Below are 14,226 nucleotides of genomic sequence, written 5' to 3'. Positions count from 1 at the left end.
GAGTCGAATGTCTGCATCTCCAACTCCTGTAATGCCTATTTAGATCTACTCTTATTTCTTCCAACATCCAACTCTCTTGTTCTCAGTGCTTCACCTTACCCCACCTTGACTGAGAAATAGAAGGCATAGATGAACCTCTCTCTGTAGATTACTCCCAGACGTATGCTCATCTACAATCCCAGTCTCCTCCTTCCCTTTGTTGTTGCAGGACTTTTCTTCCTCCTTTCAAGCTGCCATGTGGAGACCCAGATGGGCTCCTTGCTCTGACAAAGTCAGACACAGGACCTGCGCAGCACCCAGCCTTGGGTACTGGGTGCTCAAAGAACCATTTTTTTGTTTCAGTTTGTGTCTCTGGAATGAATGAATATATATATATATATCTCTATATGTATGTATGTATTTTTTTTTTTTGTAGCCCAGAGCCTGATTCCTTGGAGACCCCAAGAAAACTTGGCAGCTGTCCCCATTAACTAGCTCTTTGGGAAAATTCTAGGTCTTGATGAATTAAAGGATACATGAGAGCAAACAGGGCAGGGAGAGGAGAAAGGAGGAAAGAAGGAAAAGGTATGGGAGTCAGGGGCTTCTGAATGTGTGCTCCCATGACCTGCTCATCTCAGCTTCACTCACTAACAGTCATTTTGGAAGCATGCAGCAAATACGAATCACAATACACACTACAGATGCTAAGATCAGCACAGACAAATACCAAACACTGGTTTATCAAACTCATCAGTTTCCAAATACTCAACAGATCAAAGAAGTGCTCTGCTAGTCGCTGAGGGAGAATGTGAAATGCCATGCTTGTTACTTCCTTCACAAGGTTGTCTTCATTTCCCCTTTCACAGTATTGACTCTTTTTTATCTTTTACAATCTTGCTTTTATTTCTTGTCCTCTGTGAAGCTTTCCCCAAGCCGCAGGGCGAGTCTCTCCTTGCTCAGTGCCCCCATAGCCAACATACAAATTAGTCAGGGCATGTATCTCCACATACGAAGGCCCAGCACTTATGTATCACACCATCCACTATGCCTCTGAGTCACTCACAATTGGTCTAATTCACCATCATGTTTCCTGCACCCAGCATAATTCCTAAGAATCCAACACATGCTTGTGGAATGAATGAACGAAAGGATGAGACGAGATGAGAAATTCCAAAAAGATGAATAACATATGTAGGAGCTACATCTTCAATCCCAAGAAAGCCCTTTCTATTCACACCCAGGTGCTCCTGGGGGTCCCCTCTCATCCTCCCTATAAAGATCAACCGGTTTCCTTATCCATGCATCTCTCTTCAGCAAGCTCTTTACTTTGGTCAATACTCTGTGTTGATCTACCAATGATAGCTGGTCCTACCTGACTGAAGGAAGTGGCAGGTGAATCTCTCTAAATCACCAGCATAGACCCTGGGAATGCACCAGCTACTCACCTCGCTTGCTGGCAGACGCAGCAGACCCAGGCTTTTTCGTGCTTCTGGTAGGAGCAGCAGCTCTTGCAGACATTGAACTTGCAATCTCCGCACTGGCGCTTGGTGTTGACGAGGAAGGTGAAGGGCGAGCAGCAGCGCATGCAGCAGTGCTCCACGAACTGCTGGTGCTTCGAGAGGATGCTGCACTTGCTGCCTTCCTCATCCAGCTTCTGCTTCAGCTCACTGGGAAACCAAGGTAGGGGAAATGGGAGGAGGAGAGAAACACAGTACCAGGTCAGAGGCTGTCTCCCCAAAGCACCCACCTTGGCCCTCCCTTAGGCCAAGCTACCATGTAGGACCTTCCTGGAAAACAAGAGAACTCAGAAAAATCAACTGCTCAACATTATGACCAGAGAAGAACATTAATCGTGGATTAGTTTTGTGTACTCCTGTACGTCAGATTTTCTATGAGAAAGCATGAAAACCTTATTACTTACATTTCAGAGACTACATTGAGATACAAGTTATTAAAAAACTAATAAGCACATCCTTGAAAAATAAAACCTTTAACTTAATTAATGCCTTTTTAAAGGAACAGGAGATCACTTATGATAAAACATTAATCCTCACACAGCCCAGCTGGGCATATGATAAATGCAGTCCTGGCTTTATTTAACATCCCTGGAAACTGAAGTACCCAAGGATTTTAAAAGCTTTCAAATCTATATGAGCCAATAAAGATTCTATGGGTGATGGGCAGATCGAGGCACTTGTGATTCAGAGTTGGAAAAAGAACAATTCTGTTCTTCTAAAAAACTCCTGATCACTGGGCACACAGCCAACCATATTAATGCAAAACATGACAGTGCATACACTCCTCTCTGTGCTCAGTGAGAAGAAAAATACACTGCAAACAGGTTGAGTAACCTGGGGAAAAAAATGAAAAAATAATTACTCTGAATCACCAGGTTTGAGTTGTTTTTCCTGCTACGAAAATGGGGGCCCCCAAAGAACAGTAGAAAAATTATTATTTTTACTACTATTTTACTATTACTATACTATATTACTAGACTATAATTTTTACTATTTTAGTACTACTATATTACTACACTACTACTTTTACTATTTTCCTACTGTTGCACACTATCATAATAGTAAAACACAGCCCCCCACTTATAATGGTTTAACTTACGATTTTTCAGCCTTCTGATGATGCAGAAACTATATGGATTCATTAAAAAGCACCAGAAAGTGATACAATGCTCTATCATGATGCTGAGCATAGCAGCAGTGAGCCATAGCTCCCAGTCAGCCATGAGGTCGTGAGGGATATAGTCTACGGTGTACTATGTTTTACTATGTTGTCAGATGACTTTGCCCAGCTGCAGGCTAATGTAAGTGTTCTGGGCATGTTTAAGTTGGCTGGGTTAAGCTGTGATGTTCAGTAGGTTAGCATTTTCAACTTATAATAGTTTCAACTTATGATAGGTTTACTAGGATGCAATCCCACTGTAAATCAAGGAGCATCTATATTTTACTGCAGCATTTTACTATGATAATACTTGAAAGTATTTTACTACTATTTACTGCTACTATTGTTTTATACTATTTTACTTTATTACTTTTTTTTAACTTTTTATCTTTACTACTATTTTTATTTTTACTATGACTATTTACTACTCTTTACACTATTACTATTTTTCTGTACCCAGTTGTGATTATGCAGTTAATACTGGATATATTTATGATGTATGTGGCAAATATTTTCTCCTGTTCTGCCCTTGTCTTTTTATGTTTATGGTGTTTATTCTTGTTTAGAAATGCTTAATTTTTCTGTAGTTAAATCTGTCAGGCTTTTCTTTCATGGACATTGGGCTTTATGTCTTGCTTGAGAAGGCCTAGACCACCCCATCAGTTTATGTACATAGTCAATTAGCCCCTGTATAGGTTGAAGGTTGGCCCTCTCAAATGATATGTCCATGCCCTAAGTCCCTGGAAACTGTAGCTTTTACTTTATTTGGAGAAGAGGTCTTCTTATAAATTAAGAATATTGAGATGTAGTTATCTTGCATTTTCTGAGTGAGCTCTAAATCCAATGACAACTGTCCTTTAAGAGACACACAGGGAAGGCAATATGAAGACAAAGGCAGAGATTGGAGTGCTGTGGCTACAATCCCAGTAACACCAAGGTTTGCCAGAAGCCACCAAAAGCTAGGAAAGAGGCATGGGCAGATTCTCCCCCAGAGACTTGGGAGGGAGTGTGGCCCTGCCAACGCCTTGATTGTAGACTTTTGACCTCCGGAAGAGGGAGACGATACATTCTTGTTTTAAGCCACCTGTTTGTGGTAATTTGTTACAGCAGCCTCAGGAAACTAATATAGTTTCTACTTTTTTTTTTTTTATTTAAAAAAGGAAAACAGTAAGTACAAACTTTCCTCAGCACTATATCCTCATCTAGTTACCACTCTCTAATAGTCCTAACCTCTTCTAGTTAAAATTCCTGAAAGAACCATCCCTGGTAGTCAGCATATGTTCTTTATTCCCATCACTCCTGGGTCCACTCCAGTGGACCTTTTGTTCTTTTTCTTAAATAAAACAAAAGCTCTGCTGGAGATCCCCCACTGACCTTCATGTTGAAAGATCCAAGGGGACTTTCTAGGCCTTGTCTTACTTGATTATTCTTCCATTCTTGAAATACTCTCTTCCCTTCCTCGTGTTACTCTTGTTTTCCTCAGCCCTTTTCCGATTCCTTTGCAAGCTATCTCTTCCTCCTGTTCTGACTTTTTAAATGTTAGACAAGACTTTTTAAGGCATAAAATATTTATTCACTAATGAAGATTATTTTCAACATTAATGTTAACCTTTTACTGAATAGATTGTTTGAGTCATGGTCTATGTGACTAGGTAGCCTTTCTCCACCCCAACTTTCCTCAAGCGTGGACAAATCCCTTCTTTTCAGTTCACTGAAGCAGCAGACTGTCAGGTGTGGTGGGTGACGGACATTTATTACCAATGGCTTAAGGTAGTGGAAGGTGATGGAAGAGAAACTCAGCTCCAGGCAGAATAGAAAACCATTTCATGTGGGCATGCTGCAGTTAAAGTCCTCAGCCACTACCTTTGGGATTCCTTCCGAGGCCCTGTCACTGGACATGTTGCTGTGCCATATCTGCCTATCCAGGTTCCCCATATGTCCCCTCTCTTCTCTTGTTCCAGGGCCCTTCATGGCTGATTAGAGGAAAATTATCCAAAGCTGTGACCTAACTGGTAAAAAATGGCTGCATATGTAGGAGTCACCCTTGTCTGACTCACAAGGCATGGGAGTCAATGAATCAGGACACAGGTAAGCAAGAAGGAAGATCACGAGAATTACCTTTCTTTCTCTCCCCCGCCCCTTGTTCCCTCTCTCTCCTTGCCCTGTCCCCATATTTTTAAATTAAAAGGATGGTATTATTTATACTGTTTTAATTATGAAACCTAAAAAATGGTCCATTTTTGTTAAGGTTTTCAAGTGTGTTGGTATAAAGTGGTTCACAGATTTCTCTCATGATTATAAGATCTCTGCTACCTCGGTCATTATGTCCCTCTTTTCTTTCAGAATATTGTTTATTTGGCCCTTGTTCAGTAAGTTCAGAGGTTTACTTATTTCATTAATTTTAAGGATAATTAGCTTTTAGTTAGGTTAATGGTTGTCTACATTGTTATTTGTTCTCCATTGCAATAAGGTCCAGTCTTATTCCTTCTACTGGTTTGAGTTTATTATTTTCTCTAACCTTTAACAAGTAAAATTTTTTAAAGTAAATGGATTTTTAACATTTACTCTTTCCTAATCTATGCATTTAAGGCTATAAAATTTTCTCAACACATCTCTTTTGTTGTACCTTGCAGGTTTTAAATAAGAAAATTTTTATTGTCATTTAGTCTTACATATTTTATAATTCTCAGGTTTAAAATTTTCCAAATTTGTGGCTTTTGTTATTAACTTTTTTTAACATTTTGATCAGAGAGCCTCAAATAAATTCTTTGGTATTCATTGAGACTTTCATTATAGCTTCATGGTTAGCCAATTTTTGTAAAGCCCATGTGTGTTTGAAAAGAATGCTTATTTTCTACCGACTGATAACAAGATGTTAACCAAAAAGTCACTGAGGCAGGTCTCAATGGATAGAGGTTAATATAGCCAAGGTTGAGGACACTTCCGGGAAAAACACAAGTCATGGGAGCATCTGTGATCTGAGATTTTTCCAAAGAGGGTTTTGGGAACTTCAGTATTTAAAGGAGAAAGTCTGAGCCAGAGAGAAAACAGGAAGTGGGGGTAGGCAATGATGTAAATGTTGTGAGGTTCTGATGAGCATTCACAAATCTACATTTCACATGTGAAAAGAGGGCATAGAAGGAAAAGTCAATTCTGCATCAATCTCAGGGAAGGCAGAAGGATGATTTCTGGTCTTGTCATTGTCCCGTACCTGTGACATTAAGCTGGTAATTGACATTGTCAGATAAGAGTCAACAGAACTCAGTTTTAAGACTAGTTTATAGGGGGATATGTATCCTGAAAGATTTAGTGGCTCACAAGGAATTTCCTTGTGAAAAATTTGTGAGGAAGACCATCTGGGGCAATATGTGTTGTAAAAGGAACATAAAGTCCCTGGAACCCAAACCCACTAAGCCAAAGGGAAAAGTCAAGCTGGGAACTAGGTGAAGCAAACCTGCCTCCCTTTGTTCCTAAATAGACAACTACAAGATAAAAGGCTACGTACCTCCCTTGCAATTTGCTCACAAGGAAGGCCCTTTAGTTCCTTTCAATTTTACCCTGATAGTGTAAATTAACATCTTGTCTTCACAGGCACGGGACAAAGGACTGAATTAAAAGTGGCTTGGCTCACCTGAGACAAATGTGTATCTGACTGCTTTCTGTACTCAATGATTATTATATCTTATGCAAAAAATGCAGATTCATTGAGAGTGAGACAAATATATTTATATTGAAATTACTAATAGATTTGGACTTTTTTCTACTATGTTATGTTTTCTTTTTTTTTTTTTTATTATACTTTAAGTTCTAGGGTACATGTGCACAATGTGCAGGTTTGTTACATGTGTATACATGAGCCATGTTGGTGTGCGGCACCCATTAACTCGTCATTTACATTAGGTATGTCTCCTAATGCTATCCCTCCCCCCTCCCCCCTCCCCACAATAGGACCCGGTGTATGATGTTCCCCTTCCTGTGTCCAAATGATCTCATTGTTCAATTCCCACCTATGAGTGAGAACATGCGGTATTTCGTTTTCTGTTCTTGCGATAGTTTGCTGAGAATGATGGTTTCCAGCTGCATCTATGTCCCTACAAAGGACACAAATTCATCCTTTTTTATGGCTGCATTGTATTCCATGGTGTATATGTGCCACATTTTCTTAATCCAGTCTGTCACTGATGGACATTTGGGTTGATTCCAAGTCTTTGCTATTATGAATAGTGCCACAATAAACATATGTGTGCATGTGTCTTTATAGCAGCATGACTTATAATCCTTTGGGTATTATCCCCAGTAATGGGATGGCTGGGTCAAACGGTATTTCTAGTTCTAGATCCTTGAGGAATCACCACACTGTTTTCCACAATGGTTGAACTAGTTTATAGTCCCACCAACAGTGTAAAAGTGTTCCTATTTCTCCACATCCTCTCCAGCACCTGTTGTGTCCTGATTTTTTAAATGATTGCCATTCTAACTGGTGTGAGATGGTATCTCATTGTGGTTTTGATTTGCATTTCTCTGACGGCAAGTGATGATGAGCATTTTTTCATGTGTCTGTTGGCTGTATGCATGTCTTCTTTTGAGAAGTGTCTGTTAATATCCTTTGCCCACTTTTTGATGGGGTTGTTCGTTTTTTTCTTGTAAATTTGATTGAGTTCCTTATAGGTTCTGGATATTAGCCCTTTGTCAGATGAGTAGATTGCAAAAATTTTCTCCCATTCTGTAGGTTGCCTGTTCACTCTGATGGTAGTTTCTTTTGCTGTGCAGAAGCTCTTTAGTTTAATTAGATCCCATTTGTCAATTTTGGCTTTTGTTGCCGTGGCTTTTTGCGTTTTAGACATGAAGTCCTTGCCCATGCCTTTGCCCTGAATGGTATTCCCTAGGTTTTCTTCTAGGATTTTGATGGTTTTAGGTCTAACATTTAAGTCTCTAATCCATCTTGAATTAATTTTCGTATAAGGAGTAAGGAAAGGATCCAGTATCAGGTTTCTACTTATGGCTAGTCAATTTTCCCAGCACCATTTATTAAATAGGGAATCCTTTCCCCATTTCTTGTTTTTGTCAGGTTTGTCAAAGATCAGATGACTGTAGATGTGTGGTATTATTTCTGAGGACTCTGTTCTGTTCCATTGGTCTATATCTCCGTTTTGGTACCAGTACCATGCTGTTTTGGTTGCTGTAGCCTTGTAGTATAGTTTGAAGTCAGGTAGCGTGATGCCTCCAGCTTTGTTCTTTTGGCTTAGGATTGTCTTGGCAATGCGGGGTCTTTTTTGGTTCCATATGAACTTTAAAGCAGTTTTTTCCAATTCTGTGAAGAAACTCATTGGTAGCTTAAGGGGATGGCATTGAATCTATAAATTACGTTGGGCAGTGTGGCCATTTTCACGATATTGATTCTTCCTATCCATGAGCATGGTATGTTCTTCCAGTTGTTTGTGTCCTCTTTGATTTCACTGAGCAGTGGTTTGTAGTTGTCCTTGAAGAGGTCCTTTACATTCCTTGTAAGTTGGATTCCTAGGTGTTTCATTCTCTTTGAAGCTATTGTGAATGGGAGTTCATTCATGATTTGGTTCTCTGTTTGTTACTGGTGTATAAGGATGTGTGTGATTTTTGCACATTGATTTTGTATCCTGAGACTTTACTGAAGTTGCTTATCAGCTTAAGGAGATTTTGGGCTGAGACAATGGGGTTTTCTAAATATACAATCATGTCATCTGCAAACAGGGACAATTTGACTTCTTCTTTTCCTAACTGAATACCCTTGATTTCTTTCTTTTGCCTGATTGCCCTAGCCAGAACTTCCAACACTATGTTGAATAGGAGTGGTGAGAGAGGGCATCCCTGTCTTGTGCCAGTTTTCAAACGGAATACTTCCAGTTTTTGCCCATTCAGTATGATATTGGCTGTGGGTTTGTCATAAATAGCTCTTATTATTTTGAGGTACGTTCCATCAATACCGAATTTATTGAGTGTTTTTAGCATGAAGGGCTGTTGAATTTTGTCAAAGGCCTTTTCTGCGTCTAATGAGATAATCATGTGGTTTTTGTCTTTGGTTCTGTTTATATGCTGGATTATGTTTATTGATTTGTGTATGTTGAACCAGCCTTGCATTCCAGGGATGAAGCCCACTTGATCATGGTGGATAAGCTTTTTGATGTGCTGCTGGATCCGGTTTGCCAGTATTTTATTGAGGATTTTTGCATCAATGTTCTTCAGGGATATTGGTCTAAAATTCTCTTTTTTTTGTTGTATCTCTGTCAGGCTTTGGTATCAGGATGATGTTGGCCTCGTAAAATGAGTTAGGGAGGATTCCCTCTTTTTCTAGTGATTGGAATAGTGTCAGAAGGAATGGTACCAACTCCTCCTTGTACCTCTGGTAGAATTCAGCTGTGAATCCGTCTGGTCTTGGACTTTTTTTGGTTGGTAGGCTATTAATTATTGCCTCAATTTCAGAGCCTGCTATTAGTTTATTCAGGGATTCAACTTCTTCCTGGTTTAGTCTTGGAAGAGTGTAAGTGTCCAGGAAATTATCCATTTCTTCTAAGTTTTCCAGTTTATTTGTGTAGAGGTGTTTATAGTATTCTCTGATGGTAGTTTGTATTTCTGTGGGGTTGGTGGTGATATCCCCTTTATCATTTTTTATTGCGTCTATTTGATTCTTCTCTCTTTTCTTCTTTATTAGTCTTGCTAGCGGTCTATCTATTTTGTTGATCTTCTCAAAAAACCAGCTCCTGGATTCATTGATTTTTTGGAGGGTTTTTTGTGTCTCTATCTCCTTCAGTTCTGCTCTTATCTTAGTTATTTCTTGCCTTCTGCTAGCTTTTGAATGTGTTTGCCCTTGCTTCTCTAGTTCTTTTAATTGTGATGTTAGGGTGTCAATTTTAGATCTTTCCTGCTTTCTCTTGTGGGCATTTAGTGCTATAAATTTCCCTCTACACACTGCTTTAAATGTGTCCCAGAGATTCTGGTATGTTGTATCTTTGTTCTCACTGGTTTCAAAGAACATCTTTATTTCTGCCTTCATTTCGTTATGTATCCAGTAGTCATTCAGGAGCAGGTTGTTCAGTTTCCATGTAGTTGAGCGGTTTTGATTGAGTTCCTTGGTCCTGAGTTCTAGTTTGATTGCACTGTGGTCTGAGAGACAGTTTGTTATAATTTCTGTTCTTTTACATTTGCTGAGGAGTGCTTTACTTCCAACTATGTTGTCAGTTTTGGAATAAGTGCCATGTGGTGCTGAGAAGAATATATATTCTGTTGATTTGGGGTGGAGAGTTCTGTAGATGTCTATTAGGTCTGCTTGCTGTAGAGATGAGTTCAATTCCTAGATATCCTTGTTGACTTTCTGTCTCGTTGATCTGTCTAATGTTGACAGTGGGGTGTTAAAGTCTCCCATTATTATTGTATGGGAGTCTAAGTCTCTTTGTAAGTCTCTAAGGACTTCCTTTATGAATCTGGGTGCTCCTGTATTGGGTGCATATATATTTAGGATAGTTAGCTTTTCCTGATGAATTGATCCCTTTACCATTATGTAATGGCCTTCTTTGTCTCTTTTGATCTTTGATGGTTTAAAGTCTGCTTTATCAGAGGCTAGGATTGCAACCCCTGCTTTTTTTGTTTGTTTGTTTTCCATTTGCTTGGTAGATCTTCCTCCATCCTTTTATTTTGAGCCTATGTGTGTCTCTGCATGTGAGATGGATCTCCTGAATACAGCAAACTGATGGGTCTTGACTCTTTATCCAATTTGCCAGTCTGTGTCTTTTAATTGGAGCATTTAGTCCATTTACATTTAAGGTTAATATTGTTATGTGTGAACTTGATCCTGTCATTGTGATATTAGCTGGTTATTTTGCTTGCTAGTTGATGCAGTTTCTTCCTAGCATCGATGGACTTTACATTTTGATATGTTTTTGCAATGGCTGGTACCTGTTGTTCCTTTCCATGTTTAGTGCTTTCTTCAGGATCTGTTGTAGGGCAGGCCTGGTGGTGACAAAATCTCTAAGCATTTGCTTGTCTATAAAGGATTTTATTTCTCCTTCACTTATGAAACTTAGCTTGGCTGGATATGAAATTCTGGGTTGAAAATTCTTTTCTTTAAGAATGTTGAATATTGGCCCCCACTCTCTTCTGGCTTGTAGAGTTTCTGCCGAGAGATCTGATGTTAGTCTGATAGGCTTCCCTGTGTGAGTAACCCGACCTTTCTCTCTGGCTGCCCTTAAGATTCTTTTTCCTTCATTTCAACTTTGGTGAATCTGACAATTATGTGTCTTGGAGTTGCTCTTCTTGAGGAGTATCTTTGTGGCATTCTCTGTATTTCCTGGATTTGAATGTTGGCCTGCCTTACTAGGTTGGGGAAGTTCTCCTGGATGATATCCTGCAGAGTGTTTTCCAACTTGGTTTCATTTTCCCCGTCACTTTCAGGCACCCCAATCAAACGTAGATTTGGTCTTTTCACATAATCCCATATTTCTTGGAGGCTTTGTTCATTTCTTTTTACTCTTTTTTCTCTACACTTCTCCTCTCGCTTCATTTCATTCATTTGATCTTCAATTGCTGATACTCTTTCTTCCAGATGATCCGGTCGGTTGCTGAAGCTTGTGCATTTGTCATGTAGTTCTCGTGTCATGGTTTTCATCTCTATCAGTTCTTTTATTGACTTCTCAACATTGGTTATTCTAGTTATTCGTCAAATCGTTTTTCAAGGTTTTTAGTTTCTTTGCTCTGGTTACATAGTTCCTCCTTTAGCTCTGAGAAGTTTGATGTACTGTAGCCTTCTTCTCTCAACTTGTCAAAGTCATTCTCCTTCCAACTTTGTTCCATTGCTGGCGATGAGCGGCGTTCCTTTGGAAGGGGAGATGTGCTCTGATTTTTTGAATTTCCAGCTTTTCTGCACTGCTTTTTCCCCAATGTTGTGCTTTTATCTGCCTTTGGTCTTTGATGATGGTGACGTACTGATGGGGTTTTGGTGTGGGTGTCCTTTCTGTTTGTTAGTTTTCCTTCTAACAATGAGGACCCTCAGCTGTAGGTCTGTTGGAGTTTGCTTGAGGTCCACTCCAGACCCTGTTTGCCTGGGTATCAGCAGTGGAGGCTGCAGAAGATAGAATATTGCTGAACAGTGAGTGTTGCTGTCTGATTCTTGCTCTGGAAGCTTCGTCTTGGGGTGTACCCCGCCGTGTGAGTTGTAAGGTGTTGGTCTGCACCTCAGTTGAAAATGCAGAAATCACCCGTCTTCTGTGTTACTCACGCTGGGAGCTGGAGGCTGGAGCTGTTCCTATTCGGCCATCTTGGGCACGCTATGTTTTATTTTCTATTTACCCCCCTGCTATGTTTTATTTTCTATTTACCATGCCTTTTCTGTTTTTTCCTACTTTCTATCAGATTGATTGGTTTTCTTCACTCTCTGTGTTTTTTCATTATGATTGGGCATTTCCTGTTTCATTTCTTTTAGTGGTTAGCTTTAACATAAAAACATGCATATTTGGACTAATGTATAAAGTTAACAGATGTCCCATGATCAACAATACAAACTTTAATTTCCTCTGGTGTTCTACATGGCTACTGATTTAATGTTGGTTTGTAATTGCAAAAATTATGCTTAATATTGTTTGGTTGAGGTTTTAGCCACCCCACGTGAAGAAGACTAGGGCCTACCCTGAGACTGAAAGCCCTAAAGATAGGAAACTCAGCTAGTGTCATTTCTTTCATCTAAGTGTCAACGTCTCTCCAGCATCTCGTGCATCTGGTTGCAAATGGGGTGTTCTAAGGCAATATATACTTCCTCCAGAAAGTGTATTTTTTATTTGCAGGAGTGTTGGTCCAATAGAAGTTTACTCAGCAATTATCAAAAGCAGAACTCTTGCTATTTAAAATTGATTACTGTATAGATTTATACACATTTATCAATTTCGTTGCACATTATTGCTTCTTGCATCTGATTTTCCTTCTTCTGTTAATTTTCTTTGTTGCTTCAGTTCTTCTGGTAATTCTTTCAACAAGGTAAACTTTAGCAGCCTCCATTTACCCCTTACATTTCAAAGACAGTTTAGAAGGCTGCAGAATTCCAAGTTGACAGCTCATTTCTGAAAGTACTGAATAAAGGTATTATTCTTTTTTGGAGGTGGAGGGGGTATCAAATGTTGCAATGGGAAGTCTGTCAATGTAATTCTTCCTTTGTAGAAGACTCTAACTTCTCTCACTGGTTAGTTTTAAGAATTTTCAATTTGTCTTTAGTGTTCTTCAGTTTCACTATGAAGTGACTAAGTGTGGATTTGTTTGCATTCATTTTGCTTGGGTGTCTTGGTCATTTTTTTAAACTTCATTAATTCTAAAGAATTCTCTAGCCAGGTTTACCCTGAATGTTGTCTTCTGCTCTATTTTCTGCTCCTGGAATTCCAATTATATCTCAAACCTTTCCTATTCTTCCATGTCTCCTAATCTTTTTTTTTTCATCTCTTTGTATTTCTGAGATACATTCTGGATAAGCACTTCAGTTCTAGTTTCCATTTTAATAATTCTTTGTTCATCTGCATTTTCTCCACTATTTAATCCTTTTGAAATTTTACTGAGTTTCATATTTCCAGAAGTTCTAATGATTTGTTTCCATTTAAATATGCCTGTTCCACTCATGTGCCATTCATTTCTTGGTTCCTATACATTCTTTTAAAAATTATTTAGAATATACTTCTTTTATAACCTCTTCCTGGATTTTAATTGAAATTTTACTGATTTTTGTATTTCCAGACATTCTAATGATTTGTTTCCATTTAAGCCTGCTTGTCCTTTTCTCCTTGGTGCCATTCATTCCTATACTTTCTTCTAAAAATAATTTTAAATATACTTCTTTTATACCCCCTTCCTGATTCTTATATTCAGTTCTTAGAGGTGGCACTAATCTGCCTATTGGTTGCATCTATTAACTCTTGTTCCAGGTAGGTCCTTTGCTTTCATGGTTTGTCATTTTGATTAAGATAATCTCCAGTCGAGACTGCTTTTTATGTAAGTGCACCTTTTCTGTGCAAATATCATTCACAAGTCATTACCAAGAAGTCCTCAATTCTGGAACAACTTCACATCTGTTTCTCATGTTGGGGGATTCATTACTATATGACTTATATAATTTTAGTTTTCAATACCCTGTTGTGGTGGAGGCTTGGGGTTTTGAGGTTTTGATTTCTTATGGGAGACTTCATTTCTCTCACCCAGAGGTCCAAGTAAAGATAAACTTCTTTTGTAGATCCCCTAAGCCAGTAGGCAAAAATTTTCTGAGGTCCCTTTCACTAAGAGTACAGCCCTTCAAGACCAAACTCTAAGCAGGCATTTTATTTTCAGCTGCTTGTCTTGCAAAGCCTCAAGGCCACATCTCCTGCCCAATGCAGAAATTAGCATTGCAGCCTCTGGCCATCAGAACCTAGAGCCCCATTTCCCACTGGATTAGGCAGATCACTCTGGTTTTAAATTCCTTCTTTCACTTTTACCTTGCTGTGGTCTGAATGATTGTGAAAATTCTTATGTTGAAAACTAACCCCCAGTGTGATGGTTTTAGGAGGTGGGGCCATTAGGAGGTGATTATGT

General features: G+C 39.1%; 1 protein-coding gene across 5 annotated transcripts in view; it reads right to left on the bottom strand.

The window, feature by feature from the left end:
• Positions 1–14,226, bottom strand: part of MYRIP (myosin VIIA and Rab interacting protein) — a 417,675-nt gene that overhangs the window by 193,435 nt on the left and 210,014 nt on the right. For all 5 annotated transcript variants that reach the window (XM_074031762.1, XM_005546721.4, XM_005546723.5 and 2 more), the window contains one exon: positions 1,425–1,646. In XM_074031762.1, the coding sequence (XP_073887863.1) occupies positions 1,425–1,564 (140 nt within the window). In that variant the 5' untranslated portion in view covers positions 1,565–1,646. The remainder of the gene's footprint in view (positions 1–1,424; positions 1,647–14,226) is intronic.

This window comes from Macaca fascicularis, chromosome 2, assembly GCF_037993035.2.
Source record: "Macaca fascicularis isolate 582-1 chromosome 2, T2T-MFA8v1.1".
Lineage (NCBI taxonomy): Eukaryota > Metazoa > Chordata > Mammalia > Primates > Cercopithecidae > Macaca > Macaca fascicularis.
The sequence above is the reverse complement of the archived record's forward strand: the minus strand, read 5'-3'. Positions and strand labels throughout refer to the sequence as shown.